At 35.1% G+C, this 22,151-nt stretch overlaps 2 protein-coding genes across 10 annotated transcripts in view; both read right to left on the bottom strand.

Annotated features, from left to right (window-relative positions):
• LOC120774457 (dorsal-ventral patterning tolloid-like protein 1) overlaps positions 1–22,151 on the bottom strand; it is a 114,615-nt gene that overhangs the window by 47,507 nt on the left and 44,957 nt on the right. The gene's annotated exons all lie outside the window — the stretch shown is intronic.
• Positions 485–21,935, bottom strand: LOC120774498. 3 transcript variants are annotated; one of them, XM_040104172.1, is made up of 2 exons: positions 21,357–21,935; positions 485–1,683 (listed from the first exon to the last, which is right to left on the bottom strand). In XM_040104172.1, the coding sequence occupies exon 2, from the start codon at positions 1,061–1,063 to the stop codon at positions 953–955; it is 111 nt and encodes a 36-aa protein (XP_039960106.1). In that variant the 5' UTR covers positions 1,064–1,683; positions 21,357–21,935; the 3' UTR covers positions 485–952. The 3 variants fall into 3 exon arrangements, with proteins under 3 accessions (XP_039960106.1, XP_039960124.1, XP_039960116.1); XM_040104190.1 differs by having other exon boundaries at positions 485–1,594; XM_040104182.1 differs by having other exon boundaries at positions 21,405–21,935.

Below are 22,151 nucleotides of genomic sequence, written 5' to 3'. Positions count from 1 at the left end.
CAGTCCCTGGACTTGATCGCTCCATAAACTTCCACACATTTCCTCAATTCCGCTCGTCTGGGAGCGCCATTTACTGCCTAGAATGTTTTAGCTGTCCCACAACTTTGATTTCATACGGTCCTTTCTTCTTATTTTGGTCTGGGTGGCATAATGCTGAGAGAGCTTTTGGCTGCTGTTTCATTTATGGTTGTGTTTGCATTCTTGACTTAGAAAAATGCATATCTTTATTTACATATCTAGATACTAGAAGGAGTATATACGGTTTGTGTGATTGGTTTGTTCTTTAAAAACATCGAAATGCTAACACCTTTATCAAAAACACTACTTGACTTTAATTTAATTCACTGATATAAATATGTATATTTCACATTTAACGCGCTTTTTGGTTTTGCTTGCATTAAATTTGTTTAAAATTGCTGGTTATTCATAATTATTGTTATAATGTGTTGTTGTTGCATTTGTGATTGACTTGAAATATTTTTGCACACTCAATTTTTTGCCGATTTTATTTTTTTTCAATTTTTTTGTTTGGAATTTTTTAGTTTCAAATTTGTTTATGAGTAAATTTCGTACATATGTCTCTTTAGTTTCACATCACAGCCAATTTTTGTTCTGACGTTGGGTCCGATGGTACACGAATGGAGCCGATGACGCGTACAGTGGCACATGATGCAGATATTTTGCTTGCTTGCGCTTGGTTTCCGAAATGTGATTTTGAAAATCGTTGTAAGTGATGTTGTTGCTTACGGCGCTGCCTGCCAAAGGGGGCCATCATCAATGGCACTCGTCGGTCATCGATGGTGATTCTTATGAAATTTAGCAATGTGAATGTGTGAGGCTGGGCTCTGGCCAATAGTCGCAGTGGATATTTGATATTCGGTAACAACTAACAATTCGTCGAGTGCCTTTGTTATCCATCTGGGAAGTTTCCGGGTCCCAGTTGAAGTTTATCTCACTTGGGCTCACCCATCGTCTGACCAACGACTATGATGATCACAATGAAGACGGCCAGCAGGACCAGTATGCAACAAATGGCGACCGCAACCATGGCGCTGTTACTCATAAAACTGTTGCGCAGCAAAAGAATTATTGACGAAGACGAATTATGGCTTATGAGCGCTAAGACGCTTACGAAAGATTGCACAAAGCACCGCAAGTAGCTCAAAGCAGTTAATAAATCAGTAGCGTCGTGGATTGCCGCACTTCGGGCACACTTTTGTTATCGACGCTATTTTTCACCAGAACAATTCAGCAAGTACTTTGGTGTAGCTTTTCGTTCGCTGTGAATAGCGTCGTTTTGTTGTGTCGCGAATGTCGTGCTTTAGGTGCTCGCGTGTGTCAAGTTGTCAGCTTTTTTTCCTCTTTCCGGTCGTAATATTGAGTAGTGGTGTTTGTTGTTGGTGGTTTTATTTATGGAGGCTCCTTTTCACTGCAGGTGAACGCAACAGACGTAATCGCATTAAGCAAATCTCAGTTGTGGCAAGTCGTCATTAAAATTAATTGTTCTTTTTTGTTGCTTTCGTTTTAATCAGTGGCTTTTGTTTGTTTTCACCGAAGCACTAGTTGACTTAGGCAATTGTTTATGTCCTTGTTTCTATATTAATTTCGACAATTTGTGCAAACCAAGAAAATTTTGCTCCACTAGTTTTGCATAAATTAATTTGTAATTTTTGTGGCTTTGGTCTGTGACAGAAGAATGTGAAAATTACTATATTTTCTAAGTAATTTGGGGCGTAAAATATTCAAATGGCGTGTGGAATGCTAAGAATTTCCGTCTCCTACGGGAAGTACTTTTCACCAAGATACAATCACTACGGCGCATAAATTACACGCACATTCGTCTATAAGAGCCTTTCACTAAATCAGTTAACGCTAATATTGACAAAGACACAATGAATAATGAGATTACCGTATTAAGCCATATATTTGCTAACATTTAATATTATTTTATTAACTTTTTAAATTAAATTTAATATTTAAGTTCTAGTTTCAAGCCGTGTATACATCACCCTCTGTAAGGCCAATCATCGAAAATTTCGCGGAAATAATAAAAATTGAGATTATTTAGCAAAAGAAGCTTGATAAATATGTGTTAGACTGTTTTTAGAACAATACTTATTCTAAAAAACCTGAACTGAAGGTAACTTAATCACAAAAACATAAGTCTACGAGTGCTACAAAGAAGATCGAGAGATCGTCGAAGACATTCCTGGTTCTGCATCTCTCGCGAGTCTGTTCGAATGATTTTGGTGGATACTTTGGGTGTGAAAAGTGTTCTTGCTCGACTCGTGGTATGGTGCATCTTGTATTTGTTCCTGAGGGAAAGACGATCACTAGAGAGTTCTATTTGGCTGTATTAAGGCGTTTGTGTGAGAACATTTTACACGATGATAATACACCATCGCATCGAGCGACGATTTTAACCGAATTTAAAGCCTAAAATGCAATAAATAAAATCGATCAACCAATGTATTTACTAAATTTGGCTCCGTGTGATTTTTTCTTGCTCCACCAAACTGAAATGGCCGCTCCATGAAACCCGTTTTCCGTCGATCGAAGAGATAAAACAAAATTCGCTGAAGGAGCTGAAGGCCAGTGCTAATGAAAAGTGCTTCGGAAAAAGGAAAAATCGTTGGCAAGTGTATTACAGCTGGCGGGGATTACTTTGAAGGCGACAAAATAAATATTGATGGATAACTAAATATTTTGCGTTTTATTTACAATTCCCGGGTCCCAATTTATGGCTTATTATTTCAAAAATATTATTTTTCTTCTTCCAAGAAAAAAAAATAAATTTTCATATCTTTAAGTCCACAACTGTGAATCGAATACCATTTTGGCTTTACATAAAAAGTACATTATGTAAATATTTGCTCAGTTTTCACCACCATACAAGCGCTTTGGTAATACTTAAATGCCCTCGGGCATGACAATCAGCCCAATTTGTCATAAATGCTGTAAACGACAAATGCACGCAGGCGACATGGTGTGACACAATGCGAGGTGGAAGTGTTGGGCTGCATTTGAAGTCGAGCGCATCAACCGAACACTCAAGACGCCAAGGCAGCAAGGCAGCGAGACAGTGAAATATGGTCAAAACAGCTACGATGTCATTTTCGTTCTTTATGTCTACTCAAGTCACGGTGCGCTTCAAACACCCACAAAGACCCCCTAAGCCAACACGCAACTTGGCACAGTGTGTGACCAACAACAGACAGATAACCTTAGCCTTACACTCATATTTTGTTGTCAACACTTTAGATATCGCACGCATGTGACACGCACACATATACATATACACACATATGTGGGTGTGGGTGTGTAAGTGCGAAACAAAATAGTGGTGTGCCGTCAAGGCTTTGACCCTTACTATCCACAAGGTGGCCTCAATACAAATACAACACACAAATATTTACCACAAAATGTTCAACATCGAAAGGAAAACCAAAGGATTTGGAGAATAAACCCACTCACAATGCATACACATAAGTATGCATATAATATAGATTTGCTTATAAGCTGTGCGAAAAGCGATAAGTGCTCAAGTTGTAGTTATTGGCTAAAGCCCTGTTGACAATCGTCCATGCTATTGTTGATTTATTGTGGCGAAGGAGTCATGTATTGTGTAACATGTAAATATGTGCGTAATGCGTGTTTTCAATTGAAGTCATTTACATGAAGACATCTCCATGTTGAAATAATTACATTTTGCCCACCCAAATTTTGAATTGTTCTCCAGCTAAATACAAAATCGAAGCGTGAGCATTAACGGCCGACCAACTCTCAATGCGAATATTTCGGTATTTTGCTACAAATCTCGGTAATTTTCATGCCAATGCATAATGAAACAGTTCTCAAGAACGCACACAGGGGCATTGTAGTCGGCTGTGAGAAGCAATTGGCGTGATTTGTGAATTCAATTGGCTATTTGGGTGAGACAGAGTTATGCTCAATGTGAGCAAGACAATGCCACGGTTTAATGAAGCGCAAATGATTTAATACGAATTTGGGTAGTGGCTTGTTATTCACACTCTATTGGGAGTGTTGGCTTATCTGTATTTGGCTTTCTAGCATAATATATTTGGCTATTTAAAATCTATTAAACAATTTTAAGTGATGAATTGCAAGCCTAAGGGCCTGCAAAAATCTGAAAAAAACGTTGATGAACAAAATTTTTCGTTTGATATTCAAGGCTAATTTTCATTTTGGAGTTAAACATTTGGAAAAGCATGAAGAGAGCTCTTAACAGTAACTTACAATTCCATAACTCAAATTTTAGATTTTTATTTGATTAAATTAATTCTGAAAGAGTTTAAAGTTCCATTTCTAATCTTTCGCTTATTTTTTTAAAATTTGCAAAGAACTGTATGATTATGCAGTTACCGACCATTGTAACATTTTTGATGGTTCATTCCATACACAGTCATACACTTTTACTGTAGAGCGGTGAGTTTCGCCGTACAAATCTGAAGGAATTTGATTTTCATCGCTGTTGTCATAACTCTCACAAAAAATAGGTTATCAAAAAAGTCTTGCGGTATTTTCGCTAGTTGGCGCTGAAAGCGCGTAGTTCTAGTTTTATTCGTCGCATCGGGTCATGTATACCTCTTTGGAAAGCTCATTTCACGCGCTAATACGTGTGTTTCTTTTAAGTCGTTCGTGAGTTATAGCGTCGCAAACATGGAGCAAAATAAGGAGAAAATACGGTATATTTTACAGTACTTCTACGATAAAGGCAAAAATACATCTCAAGCCGCCAATAAAATTTGTGCAGTTTATGGACCCGATACAGTTTCCATTTCCACCGCACAACGATGGTTTCAACATTTTCGTTCTGGTGTAAAGGTGGTCTAAGATGCGCCTCGCTCCGGAAGGCCTGTCGTCGAAAATTGCGATAAAGTCGCTGAATTGGTCAAAAGAGACCGGCATAGTAGCTGCCGTAGCATCGGTCAAGAGCTGGGCATGAGTCATCAAAAATTCATTTCAATTTTAATAAAAAAAAATTCAATAAAAATACCGCAAGACTTTTTTGACAACCCATTATTAACAAAATATGTCTCCAATATAGATCAGTGACAACTCTGACATTGTGCAGGTCTGGGGATAACCCTTTTGTTTTTATATTTCTCCTCACGGCAGTCTAAACGTATGCAAAGTAAAGCTCTTTTCATGGAAGCCGAATTTTGAAACGAGAGCAAAAAAGGCATAGATTGCCTTATACTACTGCAGTGGAGCCATTGGCAAAAAGTGGGGTCTCTCACCAAAAGTCGCCAAACCGAACTCCGTCGGCGTCTTCTCTGTCCATATACCGGGGTGGAAGTTAAGGATGGGAGAAACCATTGAAGAAGAGGGGCAGTGAGCTTCTTTACAGATGGGTAAAACACTGGGATAGCAGGGCTACGATACTAGCCTTGAAGTCATTTACAGTGCGTTCAGGGCTGGTCAAGGAGTGCCTAACCTCGCTATTTATAGCATCGAGTGTCTTTAGAATGGTAGCGGGTTGATGCTCCCCTACCCTCATGTGCTCTACCACTAGATATTTCGGCTTCGCGGGAGTTTGACCAGACCTGGGCCACCATCGGTACATGCGCTGTCGCAAAAACCTTTTGTCCCAAAATCGATCGCAAAAGATCTAGTAATATCTTTGCTCTCAGTAAGGCTAGCTTCTCCCTAATTTTGAGGCTTTTAACAGGCCATTGCTCTATTGGAGTCCATGCAGCAGAAGCTGTATGGAAGAGGATGAGATGGAAACAAGTCAACACTTCCTTCTTGACTGTCTCGCGTTTGGGAGGTCAAGACTTAAAAACTTGGGAGCGCATATTTCTAGACAGCCCATCGAACTGGTGAGAAAAGAAAACTAAGCGTTTTGCTAATTTATAAGTTCGAACACAGAAGTTCTTCTTTTCTACGGCTTCACAAAGAACTACATATAGCAGTCCATGTCCAATCTATCTAGATTAGCCATCTAATCTAACCCAACCTATTCAAAATTTAGACTATTTATTTATTTTAGTTCCCATTAAATATATGTTACTCATCTTAACTGCGACATTAAAGGCGAAGATAAAGTTAGTGATACAATAATCGAAAGGAAAAAAATTAAACTATTTTAATATACTATATGTATGTATGCATACTTTTCTAAGGTTTTCAGGCGAATATCATCTGAGTCATTGTAATTGATTGTAGGTTATCTTGTCAATTATTATCATTTCTCTAATTACTTCATAAGTTAAGATTAAAGACGCAATTTTATGAACTGAAATTGATTTTTTTAATTAAATAAATAAAATTTATAAAAAGCTTCACTTGTATCGTTATTTCACAAAAGCACTCACTCCTGATTTCTTAATTTTTCTTAATCCAAAAATAACTTCTTTGTTACATATATTCCTTAGGGATGATTTCGATGTTATGTCATTAATATATATGTATATACATGTCTGTATAGTTCTAAATAATGAAGCAAAACTTAATTTCTGAACACTTCGTGCGAGTTGCGCCCTCTTTATTGGCACCTCACTTTTTCGCCATTATATAGGCGTTAATGTGCTTCCCAAACAGCTGGTTGAAACAACTTAATCATAATTCACACGCAACGTGGTACATACATATATACTCTTGGTTAGCGTGCCACTGCCATCCAAATCAATACTTTCATAAAAATAATGAAAATGCGTGAACACAACTTCCGCAAACTGAGGAAAAGCCCTTTGGCTATTTGCGCATATTTTGGTTTACGGTTATGTCAAGATATTAATATTTGAAATAGTTCGCAAACTGCTAACCATTCCATTGGTTAGTTCTGTCATTTTATGCATTGAAATGCTGTGCAATTAAATATATTAAATTTTGTATTTAGTAGCTAATAAAGAACTAGTTTTTATTTTTAAATTTTACTTTGTATCTCTTTAATTAATAATGGCTGCCAAAATCGTATAAAATGTTAGATTTGTTGGACTACAATTCAATTCGTTCGTGCGTACTCACAAACTATAATAATAAAATAATGAAAAACACAATTTCGGTCAATGGTGAGGGATGTGTGGCAAGCACGTGCGTTTCAACACGCTTTTCTTTGCTCGATTTTGTTAAAATTAGCGTGACTAGAGTTTCAAAACCGTAGGCTTGCATGTAGTTTTTGTAGTTTTCACTGGATAGAATAGAATTTATTGGAAAAGTAGCAAGGATTCAGTATGCGGTGTTTCTTACTACTAATTAATCGTTCTAAGCTACTTTCGAACAACTGTTTCCCTCCCCTTGAAAGTTAGGGTACGAATGGTAGTAGTTGAAAGCTTTCACCGCTCTAAATACGACATATTCATATGCTTTAAGCAAATAGCGTTTGCTCAACTGAGCTTCCAAAAAATACTAAGGACTCCGCCACTATTGTGTATAACCCTTAAAATAACTAACCCGTAATTTTAATTCCACATTCAAGTAAATGCGTTCTCTCTTTAACGATTCTGAAGGCGGTTGACTAAAACCCCTAGTGGTGCCAAACACAATAGCATAAATGATAAATTTTCCCAGATTCAGTGAAATTACTTAGAACTCTTGAAGAGAACTTATGCAAGACTATTTCTTTCAAAGTAATTTAAATACTAGGTAAACCCCAAGCACCCTCCCTGCTAACCTCGCCCTTGTAGACACCACAAAAGAGGAAACTGCAAGCAAAAATCATTTGCAGCGAACAACTTTCCGCTTGCCAAGCACAATGTCAAAAGTCAAATGTGCATTAAAATAATTGCACTTGTTTAATCGCACCTTGAATGAAAATGCTGCTGGCAGGTGAAAACAAGAGCGAAAAACTTAGACTAGAAATGATGCTACGGCAATTCCATGCCTCGCTAGTTATATGTTTGCACGAGTTTGTGCATAGCAACGTCACAGCCAGCCAGGCAGCTCAACTGAGGCGGGTATGCTATTTTATCGCAAGCCGTGGCGCATACGCAACATTTGAAATGCGACAGCGCTCACCACGTCTATAGCAACAGATGACGGCCACAGCTGCGGCAGCGGCACCTGCTATTATCACCACGCCTTTCAGAAATAGATTTTCAAAAATTTCGTAAATGCAGGTGAAAAATCCAACGGTGCAAAAGAGAATTGCTAAAATAGTGACCGTGTGAAAGAGGTGAGAACAGTTAACTGCGAATCTCACGCTGCTGACAGCCCGCCGCTTTTGCTGTTAGTGTCAAGGCTTAGTGGGGTGTGAAAATGCAGCATTTGAAATAATTTTTTGCCATATTAATTTTACAGCAATTATTTAAGGCAAAGTAATAGTTGCCTAAACATTTTATTTCTGGCCCGCACTTGATGTTTTTCACTATGGATTCGTAAATAACTGTTTATAATAATGTAATTTACTACGGTGGTCTTTGTGTTGGAGCTAAAATACATTTCAAGCAGAGTTATGTATTATATAATAAATTTATGCGCAGAGGTCGCTTTCGAAGATGTTCGACACAGAGTTATTTTTATGAAGGTTTACCATATTTAGAAAAGCTAGCAAGCTTTCGCGAAGTTTGATTTGCATTTTGTACACAGTTATAGCCATATAAGCAATATGTTCGCCTTAAAGTTAAGATAAGTAAATACTTAAATGATTATTGGCTCAAAAATACCTCACTAAATAATACAGTGCTGTTAAAAGTCACATTTATTAGGTTCCAATTAAATTTTAACCAATAAACTTGAGGGGAAGTACAAAAATAATAGAGAAATTTACATTGTGAACAAATATTGGGTAGTCGAAGAGTCTTTTCGTGTTTCTGAAAAACTTTAACTTATTTTTTTATATTTATGCTAATAAATAAATATGTAACATTTTGGCCGACCACTTTTTGCTATTTTTCCGCAAGAGACATTATTACATCAGTGTAAAACTTTCATCAGTATAAATCGAAATTTCGAAATTTCCAGAACGGAAGCGATCGAGCCATTGTTGTGCTACATGAACTGATACAGCATCGTCTCCTTAAACCTCACAAATTTCTTTGGTGGCATGCGTGGCATTTTTCCCTTTTTTATAAAAAAATTTCAAAATATAGCGAATTTCTTCATTATTTTCACTCATTTTCGAACAGCTGAAATTTTTTTTAACCTTCGCGAATTTAATTATTATTTTTGGTTAAATAAAGCTTAAAATCTCACCTTTCTAATACTATAAGGTTTAACACAATGTGATTGGTAGCACTGGAGATATACGACTGCAACGACATCTATTAGAAAATACGAAAAGACTTTTTCGACTACCCAATAGTTGTACCAAAAACCTGCTTATGGTATTCTTCTTAATTAAGTATGAAAAACAGAACGATATACCAGAGAAAAAAACAAAATTTTATATAATTGTGATACTTCTCGAATAAACTGAACCCGCTTACACTTAGATTTCACTCCGTCATTGTTATCAGTAGTATTTGATTTTGGACAGAGATCGTAAGGTATAATTGAATACGTTTTCAAAATTCCATCAATTTAATATTCGAAATTTGATTTTAAACAAAAATTTAATAAAACACTTTCCTCCTCGCTTGTAAGAATCTGTGAATATATGATTAATATGGTGCATTTCTTATAAATTTAAATTCTATTTCCTCTTGATCACGATAGTTTACTTGATTTATACAAGTTGTTTGTTCTATTCGCCACACTTCTACACTTAATGCACTGCAGGCAGTGTTTCAAATACTAACACAGTCAGTGCAAAGAATTTTGTACACATGTAATTCACTGCTCCTTCAACAATATGCTTTAGCCGAAATATTTCGCATAGAAAAAATTCAGAATTGAGTATTTGCAATTTAATTCATTGCTTGCAATTTAATTTACTTCAACTGTATCAAAGTCAACATTTGATTTTCTGGCAACACAATTCAATAGATAAGCCGAAATGACTTTTTATAATAATGCCAGCGCATGCATGAATAATGAACAGTTGCAGAATTTTCAAAACTTATATTTTACAAACGCTTGAAAATTTAAACATTTGTCTATGCATGTATGTATGTACAAGTATGTGGCTAGGTTTTGCTGATGCACAACAGAAATGCAAGTGTAAACAACTGTTTCTGTGATTTCAGAAATTTTCAACAGATAAACATGCACACATACAAGTAGGTGCACTGTTATACACGTGTATTTGAAAGTGTAAGGTATCTGTAAAGTCTTATGACGAGTGCCGATGCAGATGTTTCGCTGAAAAACATGAAATACAGTAAGTTAAAGGGTTACCTTTAACAAAACTACAACGTTTTTGAAGAATTTTTCACAATGAATATACACATTTGTAATGGATATGCAAATCATGTACGTTTGTGGTCCAAAAATTGGACTTTTTAAGCCCAACGAACATCAAACGAATCGTCTAAGTTCTAAACGCTGCACTTCAGTCATTAAAAATATATTCAGCACATTAAAAATTGTGTATTATTATAAAAATATTTTGCGCGTTTCTTCTCAAGCAACTAAGCAAAGCATGCGACTTGGAGAAATGTGGGAGAATAATTGAAAAATATTTATTTCACGTAAATATTTACATTACAAACTTCAAAGCTTTTGTCAGTACTAAGCAATATGCTCAATAAAACTCAATAAAAAGGAAATGTATGATGAAAACACTCAGATCTACGTAGATAATTGTTTTTAAGACAATAAAACGAACGAATTTGCAGCGAAATCAATTTAAAATAAGCAGATGGCTAATCAAATTCCACTGAAATGGCGGGCGAAGACAGCTTTTGCATTCAAGTTCATGATGCAAACAAATGCCAGCGGTCAATGTTATTGATAAATAATAAAGACAGCGCTGCTTTCGTTACTGCACTGTCATCTTAACGGCATCTGCAGAGGTTGATGATGCAATAAGTCGAATTCGATGCAAATATTTGGCTCTGGGCCATCAACTAAATAGCAGGAGCATTTGATATGTGGGAAGTATGAACTGAAATTCACCCATTTACTGAAGTTACTAAGAGCTGAACTTAATTATCAAAGCGCTAAATTCTTATTACTTGCGTTTAATTGCCTCTTGGCGCCTTTCGAATACCCTTCAAATACCATAGCACATGCTATTTATCGATTAAGTTTCTTCTTTTTCATCTTTTCCCTTGTTTGGGAGTTTAACTTTTGGCAATATCAAAACTTTGTTTGACCATAAATTCCTCTCCCGTTAGTTCCCCTCAGTGCCAAAAAGTTTGCTTATTCCATTCACAGAAACCGAAGTGGTGTACTCGAATAGAAAAGTTTCTTTTGGAAGTTTGCAATTTTATTTATGCATATTATTGCGAAATTTCTCAAACCCTACTTATGAAAGTTTTTTTTTTTAGTTTTAATTTATATTAACATGCTAGTAAATGAGGTAAGTGTGGAAGATTTGCAAAATAAAGTATCGTAAAATGAAAGTAACAACTCTTGCACAACGATGTAGTCAGTAAAGACTTCAGGCACCAATCGTTTTAGTTGTACAAATGCCTTTGACCTTAAAGTTAATATCAGGATCTTTCTGACGAAAAAATCGAACACTTTATACACTTATGGTTTACTATATTTCTCACTTATAATATTAATAAATAGGACTCTACGCTCTTCAGCCTTTCCGGAAAATAAGTTTCTAACAGGTGATCCAAGTAAAGGAACTTTTTTCAATAGCCTCCAAGAAGATTCGACGTTTTCGAGCCAAATTTTGTTCGGCAATTAGTCCCCTTTCTGGCTCAATGGGTACGTAAACAAGCATAATTGCAGCATTTGGAACGAATAGCAACCTGAAAAGATTCAAGAGTTACCATTTCATCCCAAAAAAACAACGGTTTAGTGTGGTTTGTAGGCCAGTAAAGTCATCGGTCCATATTTCTTTAAAAATGATGTGAGTAGGAACACAAGCGTCAATGGCGACCGTTATCGCGTCATGATAACCGACTATTTGTCTTTGGTCTTAGAAAAAAAACAATACGTGTGTCATTCACCAGTTACCAATCGAAATGCTGGAAAGAGTCATCGAAAATTGGACTCAACGAATGGACCATCTAAGACGTGTCCGCGACCAACATTTGAAGGAGATAATCTTTCAAAAATAAATGCCAAAAATGAAAAATGTTCTCTCGAATGATAATAAATATTTCCAATAAAATTTGAAGTTTCTGTGTTTTTTCTTTAAAAAGTATGGAACCTCGAAATGGTTCACCTTTTATAAATAATTAATTAAAACAAAAAACAGATGAAAATTTTTCCATTTCTAATTTGCGTTCAAAAGGATGAGCGTGTTGTTGGTAGAAAGCCTCGTTGGGCTGTTTGGGCGCTCATGCGGAATTGAGACAAAAAATAAAAGGTTTTAAAAACTTTACTTTATTCCATATTTAATATTTTCCATACATTATATTAAAAATAAGTATGTTATGACTTTTAACATTGTGATATAATCACCCCCCACTCTGCACCAAAAAAAAAACTTACATAATCAGGTTTAATATGTATGAATAACATAAAATAAATGAATGCATGTTATTAAAATGCAGTTATAAAATATTAACAAAACGGCCGCCCAAATATTTAAAACAATGGCGGATACGTGGTGCGGCAATTGAGGTTAAGGTCATTTATCAAGCCTCGAAACGCAAAAATAAATACATAAAATATATAATTTAGTAACAAACGATATATGTATGTGTGCCTAAACGCTTCAATGTGTGGATTTGCAAGCGTGGTTTATTTCCGGAAGTTTAACCAGCAAAAGTGAAACAATCACGTGCTCATAAGAGCGAAAGCAAAAGCAATGAAAAATGTACACTAAACTGTAATTAGGGGTTTTGAGCTAATTTTGCTGCTGCACCTGTGTTGTTGCTATCCAAGTCATGCATCAAAAGGCACCAGTGTGGGGAGAGCCAAAAGTTTTATGAGAAACCCTCGCCATACGGCCTCATATATTATCACAAAAGTTTAGTAATAATAAACTGGAGAAGAATGCGAAAAAGTTAATTGTGAAAAGCTTTTCCTTACGCAACTGTGTCACAAAAATTCGTATATGGTTATATTCATATACGTGTATGTGTAAGCCATTTATAAACTGCACTTGAGCGTGCCGTTAGCGGTGGTGGCTTGATTGCCGCTTTTGACTGATGATCTCTGTGCTTCTGACAACTGATTTGTTGGCATCAGTGGTGTCCACTCGGTAACACCATAATCATGCAATGAGCAGGTGATGATATTCTCATAAATAATATATTCGATTTTTAAAGCGCGCTTCATGGCTCCCTAAGCCCATATTCAGCAGGAACAAATTTATGTTTTTTAAACACGTCACACAAATTGACATCGAGCAGGTATTACAGCGCCGCAATCGCTCCAAAGTGCCTCCAAATTGTGCGCTTTATTATTTCGTCATATTAAAATATTTGAAATTTTTAACACGTACTTTGGTTATTTCTTCATTTCGTTTTGGTTGGCAAAGTGCGTGCAACGCAAAGGCACCGACAACCCGAGCATATATTTCTTTAGCAAAAACCCACTTATATAACGCACGTAATTTCACTTGAAGTGTGCTTTTATGTCTTTTATGGTACGAAAAGCACACAGTTAAGGGTGTAATTCCTTTTTAACCACATATTTATTTTTTACATATTTTTTACTATATATTATGCTATATAGTATATGTAAGGATTTCTAAGCCATCATATATCTACAAAAGATATTTTGTTTTTAGTTGAGCGGATTGAAGAAACTGAATCAATTGAGGAAAGTCCGTGAAATGTGGTACATATTTATATGGACATACTCAAAAATTTGTGCTCTATTACCAATGAGATTTTACATACTTCTAACCAAAGCATTTATGTAGTTAAAGAAAAGACGTCCGCAGCACTTGTCATCTAATTTCATTGTTAATCGTCAAAGTTGGAACAAATGAATGCATTTACAATTTTTGCATAATATTTTGAACAATAAAGTTTTCTTTGTTATTTCTGCATCTATTAGAAAACGCATTACAAAGTATAAGTGATTCTAAGTGGCAATAATTATATATAAGAATTTTCCACTTTTTATTATTATACCCACAGTAGACAATTTTTGTCTGAAATTACCTTTAGTCACTTAAAAACAATGCATTTAGTTAAATAGCTTTGAAAGTGTTTTCATATTTTAAAAAGATGTGCAATTCATATAAAATATGGCTAATGTATTTCCTTTGCATTAATGTAAAATCGTAATTATCGCTTGAGATTATACCTAAAAATATTGCTAAAGTTCCAAAAAATTAAAATATATTATTTTAGACATTTTCTTACAGTTACAATATTTATATGCAAAGCAATCTTATAATATGTTGCAATAGCTAATTTTCATAATAAATTAATAATTACCCACTATTACTGTAAAATAAATAAGTGATTTTGCCATAACCACGAAAATTTTTAATTAATACAAAAATTAAGTAATTTAACGTTTTAATTTATTTAAAAACAGCCAATTATTCCCAAACTGTAACTTGTATGCACTTACATAGTTCGTCGGTGCGTATGAGCAACCTTTTCACACCGCTTGTTCCCAAATATTGGATAATAATAAAGCGATACGAGTAATAGTTTGATTTTGCTTTTCTATATTAACCTATTATATAAGTTTCCACGAATTCTCTAATCTGTTCAGTTTGAATTTTAATCAAATATTCTGCGAAATCGCTAATGTGCAAAGTATAATTATTCGAGAATAACCAACACATATGTATGTGTATATACTAATAAATGAAATGGCAGGGGCAGTGGAAAGCAACTCAAACTATTGTATTTTAATAAAAAGTTCTTCCATAAAATTAATAAAATGTTTTAATAAGGAACCAGCAGTATTTCATAATAAAAGGAATTTTAAAACCGAAAGCAGAAAAATCGCCAAACGTCACTAAAAGATATTTGAAATACCAATGAATTGGAAGACAGCATAGAAAATATGTGGACAATTAATTATTAATTTTACATTGGTCGTGTGCGATACTGTCATGCTTAGAATCCTATAGTAATAATATAGGGGTTATATATAAAAATACTTAGTTTGATGAATATGCTTCTGTAATATGCAACTTAATAGCTAGGTCCAGAAGGTAAAAGTTAGAGTCCGTTGAAAAAAATTTTTAGTTTTTGCCTTAAATCATTTTCATTGGGATTCCAGCTTAAATCTTCCCGATACACTAATCATTTAAAGCTTATGAATCTGCCTGCGCTCGCTAGTCGAACGGGTATGCTTGGTATAATATTTCTTGAAAAACTTATGAATGCATCCGTCTGTAGTCCATCTCTGTCGTCTTATTTTAACGTCCCCATTCGCTCAAACAGGCAGTTTAGACCTTTACTTTTAAACTTACTACAACAAACTTTGAGCTAAACGAACCGTTCCGCCGTATATGTCTTGATTTCAATTCTCATTCTAGCACATTTGATCTAACAGACTCACTCTTTACCTTTAAAAAAGTTATTTTATCTGCTCTAAACAATTAACATTTAAAAATAATCTTACTTTAACTTAATTCTTAATTCTTACTCTTGAAATTTTTGTTTCTGAAGCTGAGTAACTAAAGATCGTAACGCTAAAAACGCTCTTGCCTTTTGTTAGTCGGCTAATTCCGCTCATTTGCGGATTGGGTCCTTCGCTTCGGTTGGCCGGGAGGAGAATAATCTTTGGGTATTGTTAAAAAGATATTCATGTTTCCGATTAATTCTTTTTAACAAATTTAAGTTTTAAACTGAATAGTTAGTGAATTCAAACCCAACTGTTTACAGTTTCTAAATCGAGTTGAATTTATGATTCAAGAGAAAGAAAACATTAAGAGCGCAAAAAGGAAATGCTGGCAACTAAAGTTTTCTTCTCATTTTTCCGATTTGCGATTTGGAAGGAAACAACAACAAAACGAAAAACTAGGAACTAAAGTTTTCTAATTTTGACGATTTGCCTTTTTCCTTTATCTGAGAAATACAGTGTTCCATCTAAATTTTATTTAAATTCTCGGAAAGCTTGTCGATTTTGTCGAATTGTAAGCAACCAATCAATAGATAATAATATTTTAATTACTGTCAATTTCGGCCTTCGTAGATATATATAAAACATGCAGAAAGTACAAAAAAAGTTAACTATCAAATATTAAAAACAAGCACCCCGCCATTGGAAAAATTTTCTGTACACCCCTTTGTGCACACTGAACTGTAAAATATTAATATGAAATATTGGCAAAGCAATATGCAAAACTCCAAAACTGCACAACTAGAATAATATAAATACTTGTATAATGCTCAAGCTTCGTTGACTTTTACCACTTGAAACTACTCACAACAAAATCCCAACTGACCTCTGGCGCTGGCGAAAATCGCACACCAGCACCAGCAAATGCGTAATCAGTATGCACAAAATGCATATGCAAATAGGAAATATTCATATTTCGGACAATTTTTGACGTTGAGCGATTGAACACTGGCACAGGCGGGTTCAACATACATAGATGAGTACACTTGAAACTGCTTACATGCATGCACAAGAGTGCGTATTTGCATAGAATTATGTAAACATAGTAAAATAGAAATCATATAAAATTTGCATTTCACGCAAATGTCAAGTAAAGCTCGCAAGGCTACCGTTGTTTTAGCCCCTCGATCGTTCGTATTGCTATTATATATCGAAAAGCGAACGCATTGCAATGAAATGAAGCGTGCGCTCCAAAAGATAATTTTTCACGCGTTGTTAACAACTCTCGCTCGTTTTCACTCATAGCGCTTGGCATATCTACATAGTTGAAAAAAATCGTATTATTGTAATGAACATGTCCTTTGCGCCTCCAAAGGACACAGCTGCAACGAAGCGAAATAAAAGACGTATCGAGTACCAGCAAGACTACACAATTACCTTCGAAGGGGCTTAGCGCGAACACGCAACCACACACAGCCACTCGCAAGCCAAGTGCAGGGCCGTACTTTGGGCATATGTGTCTGGGGTATTAAAGTATATATATATGTGTACAGTACTTCTCCACACGCCTTGTGGCTTCCTCAATGGCAATCAATGTAGGAAAAGCCCTAAGCTGTTAGAATAAGTGTTTTGGGTAAATACTTGAATGGCAAATGGATGTTACAAACAAATCACATATGTTATGCCTCTACGAATATACGTATATAAATACGAACAGGGAGCATGCGGATATGCTTTATGCGCACTTCGTGTCAATATGTCTCCCTGAAATCGTGCCCAGCCAAACATTAATTTTTCTATTAAATAATTGAAACAAAACATATAAGTGCCTATAGACTATGCCACAAAAATGCTATACACATGTATGTATGTACTATATGTATGCTCACAGTCTTACAATTCTAATGTGCATTGAATTTCTTACATTCGATCCATAAATATATGTGTATGTCTAAGCTATGTGAGCATGTCTGTGATTTGTGGCAGGTTGACAGTGGATGGGTGGTTGGTGGCTCTCAAGCACCAATATTAGGTAATACAGCATCAGTGTCGGTTGTCATAAATGCATTAAAATAAATTGACAGCAATGTGCTGTAAGCTTATGAACATCTATACATACACATAAGGCTGGTATGTGATGCATAGACAAACACATTTGCGCTGCTGCGCTTCAGCTATCATCCTTTGGCCACTTGTGCAATTTCTGTGTGGATTTGTCCGCAAAAATAGTAGAAATAGAATCATCGAATATTGATGGCATGCGATTGGAAGCTCGTTTCTGTCTTACATGAGCCTGGCAATAATTGAGTGTAGTTGCCCAGTTATGAGGATTTCATGACTGAGCAATTGGTTGGCTCTTATGGTATACAAAGTGAATGATAGAATTGCTAAAGCCAAAAAAAAGTCATATTTCCTAAACCAAAAATGAAAAAATGGCGTTGTCAGACAGCAGGAAATTAATTTATAATAACTACGCGAATGTTTAGGAGTAGTAGAATGGAATATTTTACTTTAATATACTTTATTCGGTTTTGTAGTAGCAAAAATTTAACATAAATTGATTTGGCTGAGTAAAACAGCCACTTTTATACAGACCAAGGATGTGACGAACATTTACACCCTACTACAGCTACCGCATTTATTTAGTTGGAACCAGATAATTGCGATCTAATTTTCTTTAAATAATAATGGGTTTCAAAATCCATTTTTTTTTGAATATAGCATTCCAATACAAAACACTTCTACAAGAATTCGAAATAGTACAAAGAGCAGCTGTATACCAAAGAGAGAATAATATGTTACTAATATTATACATATCGTTACCTAAAATTCAAATAAACGTATCACCAATAAAATCGAAATTGAGCTTTTATTATTGATTACTATTCACTACATCATACATATTATATACATATATGTAGCAAAAAATTTTCAGCTTCTGCTGTCAGATATAACCAAAATATAACCATTTTATAAGCAAAAGTCAGAATGAGTGGTTTCTATTATTTCGTTTTTCCTTCGCCTGCATGCTTATGAAAAGTGATGTTACGTTATTTTACATTTACATACATTGCTTGAACTCTTCCATTAAGTCGTTATGGCCCCCTTAACTTGCACTCGACCTCTTGCGAAATAATATAATGATAATGTATGACAAATTTATCAAGAAAACATTTTCAGAAGCAAAAAAAAATTACTCAAAAATAATATTTCTAATATACAAACGAATCGAAGAAAGAAATTTTTTCAAATTTGTATTTTTAATAAAATTTCGTCTGCAGAATCACTATGAATGTTGGAAAAAGTTGACGGTGATTCAGATTTATCAAAAACACAAGCCTACGAGTGGTACAAATCCTTCAAAGACGGACGAGAGATCGTTGAAAACATGCCTCATTCTGGTCGACCTTCGACCAGAAAATATTAAAAACTGGATCGTTAGACAGCATTAGAGTGACCTTTTGCGTGTCCGTTCGAATGATTTTGGTGAATATTTTCGGTATGAAACGCGTTCTTGCTCGACTCGTCCCGATAAAGCTGAATTTTTTTCAAAAAGAATAGAATTTTGACCAAATATCAATCCAAAAACGCAATGAATACCATCGATCAACCACCATATTCACCAGATTTGGCTCCGTATGATTTTTTCCTGTTCCCCAAACAGAAATTGCCGCTCCGAGGAATCCGTTTTCAGTCGATCGAACAGATAAAAGAAATTTCGCTGAACGAGCTGAAGGTAATCCTAAAAAGTGCTTATGAAAAGTGTTTCGAAAAATCGTTGACATAAGTGTATTACATCTGGTGGGGATTACTTTGAAGACGACAAAATTACTAGTGATGAATAATTAAATATTTTGCATTTTATTCACAATTTCCGGGTAATTTTTTGTCACAATGTATATTAACTCGATTGAAACAGATGAAGAACATTTCTCTTTAATTGCCGGAATTTCTTAATTATTTGGATAAGAATTGTATTTGAATAGCTCAGAAAAGTGAAATTAAAAAATTTCGGTGAATTACAGTATTTTAATGATTAAACGAATGTGTGCGTTTTCAAATGATTTTATGATTCGCAATTTAATGCTTTTGATTGCTTTTGCAATGCTTTATATGATTTCAAAAATACTTTAAACAACGATTTTGCTGGCGATCACTCTAATATTGAAGGATTAAATAGTGAATAAACAATTTTCTATTTTTAAGTCCATGAAACAACTGATAAAAAACTACTGTAGGCCGGCACGGAAAAAGGTAGGAATTTAGGTCTTTTGAAAGGAAAATCGCTTCAAAAATAAATCAACTCATGTCTTCTTATCTGACTTTATCAGCATTATAACCACATTAAACAGAAAATTCATTAAATTAAAAATAACAAATACAGAGCTGACAAAGCAAAAAAGATTCTTCCGGAGATCAACAAGAAATTAAAACACTTTTAAGTGGAAACAATCGTGAGTCTAAAATAGCTAGCATGTAGCTTTCGTTTATACAATGCTGTGATTTTTATGACTAACATGTTTAGCATAATTGTTTAGAAAAGCAATTTTATTTTAAACCAAATGTTTTACTAAGAAACTTCGCCTGTTCTTCTGTTTCTCTTTATGACAATAGTTCGCCACAATGATAAACTAATGAATAATTTAAAATTACTGAAACCTTTAATGATGTTCTAAGCATATTAATCTTAACGTTTTTTTTCTAGTATAATTAGCTTATAAATGCGAGAATTAGACCATAATCCCTACAAACTGTTTGTCAAATATTAAAATTTACATACAACACTTCTTAAGGGATTACATGGGTTTACGAGTTTAAAAAAATCGTTTTTTTTATTATCTTACTAAATTCTACAACATATTTAGAATATTATGCTTTCAAGTTGATCCCAGTAATAGTTTCGGAGATAAAACCTTGATAACGTGCGCGCTCGAGGCTAGCTAGGCTAAGTGCGCCGTTTTTAAACGCGTTTTTCTCGGATCTGTGATTTTGAAGTCGGTTTGCAAGATTTCTCGAGAACTACTCAACCTTTGATATACAATTCTTAAAGACTTGAAGTAAGATTTTTTTCCGATAACAATTTTTTGAAAAAAGTGTCGCGAAATTTTCTCTGAAATTTTCGTTTTTTTGTAAAAATGTCTGCCAAAAATCCAATTTTCAGTTTTTTTCTTTGGTCCAAGTTCTAAGTTAAAGTTTTAAGGGGTTCTATCTCTCTATGGACGTCTCTCCGCAGATCATCTACAGGAGCTAGGGGATCCAATATTTTTTTAAATAAACCGCTGATTGTTAAAGTACATTAAATTCTGTTTAAGTACATTTTTTCCATTAAAGTATTTTTTCACTTTAGATGATCCATTAGCAAGTTATCCTGCCAACGGGGACGCATCTTTTTTCAGAGGGGTCACCGGAAATGGCGTCGCAAAGGGCGAGTTTAAAATATTATTTTCCAAAAATTTCAAAATTTCTTTGTAATAGGGAATAATTTGTAACAATAAAAAATTGTAATAAAATATTTCATTTTTTTACGAGAAAAAAACTGTTGAAAAAATCTGTTTTTTACCCGAGGAAACTGATGTAACCCCTTCATACATCTCATAATAAAAAACAAAACAGCTGAAATGACTAACAACATTCATTGAGCCTGTCTATAAAAAACTTTAAGAATGAAAGACCGCTATGTAAATATGTCTTGCACCTTAAAGATTACGACTATTAGCATCCACTTTTTGCCATTTGAATATTTTACAGCTAGCAGGAAAGCAGTGCGATCTTTCACTCAGCAAAATGAAAAGCACATAAACAGAAAATGAATGCGCTGAATTTGTTGATATATGTATGCGTAAATATTGAAAATAAATATTTTGCACAAATTCAAAATAGAGAGTAAATAAACAGTGTTCGGCATGCACCGTATTTTATGGCCACAGTCTCTTTTATTTCTGCACAATTTTCCTCACAATTACTAAACGCAAATTCACGCGAAGCGAAGCGGCCGGAAGATCAGCAAACAAAACAAATCGAATGCACAATTAACGCGATGCAATCAACAAAGGCGCCGTGTTGCGAGAAGTGCGAAGTACGGCAAGTGCAACGGCGAAGACGATGCTATCGAAAGTATTCCAAATCAATTCACCGTAGAGACAGACGGAAGTCGCGGTATGCAAAACAAAGCGAAAGCACAGTGGAAAAGAAAAAAGTGAAGCGAGTAGAAGATGCTCTTTGGCAGTTAAGTATCCACTTAACGCTGATATTGTTGTTGTGAATTGAAAGAAAAGCGTTCGTTCAATTGCACGATAACTTCACGCGAATAAAAGTGCTTAGCTGCGAAAGCGTCGGCGGCGGCGGCGGTGTTGGCAAGAAAGAACTGCTACTTTTGTGTTGAAAATAAGTGATTTGAATGCGCGCGCGCACGATTCCTTTGGGCGATAAGTTTCGGGCGATTGCTAGTGTTTTATTTTTCGTAATGGCTTATAAGCAACTGTTGTGCACGGCCGACACGAATCGACTGACAGGTCCACAGGAAAAACGAATTGAGATAGCCAAAATGCCTTTAGCCAAACACCAGCGCAGTAAATTGCCTTCACGCTTTCCAGTCGCTCACCATTAGTCAAAGTGAGGGAGGAATACGTACATATGAGTGTTTTTGTTGTGGAGAGTGTGCTTGGCAAACGCGCAAAGCAAGTGAAAGCGCTTGTCAGCCGGAT

This window comes from Bactrocera tryoni, chromosome 1 (assembly GCF_016617805.1).
Source record: "Bactrocera tryoni isolate S06 chromosome 1, CSIRO_BtryS06_freeze2, whole genome shotgun sequence".
Lineage (NCBI taxonomy): Eukaryota > Metazoa > Arthropoda > Insecta > Diptera > Tephritidae > Bactrocera > Bactrocera tryoni.
The sequence above is the reverse complement of the archived record's forward strand: the minus strand, read 5'-3'. Positions and strand labels throughout refer to the sequence as shown.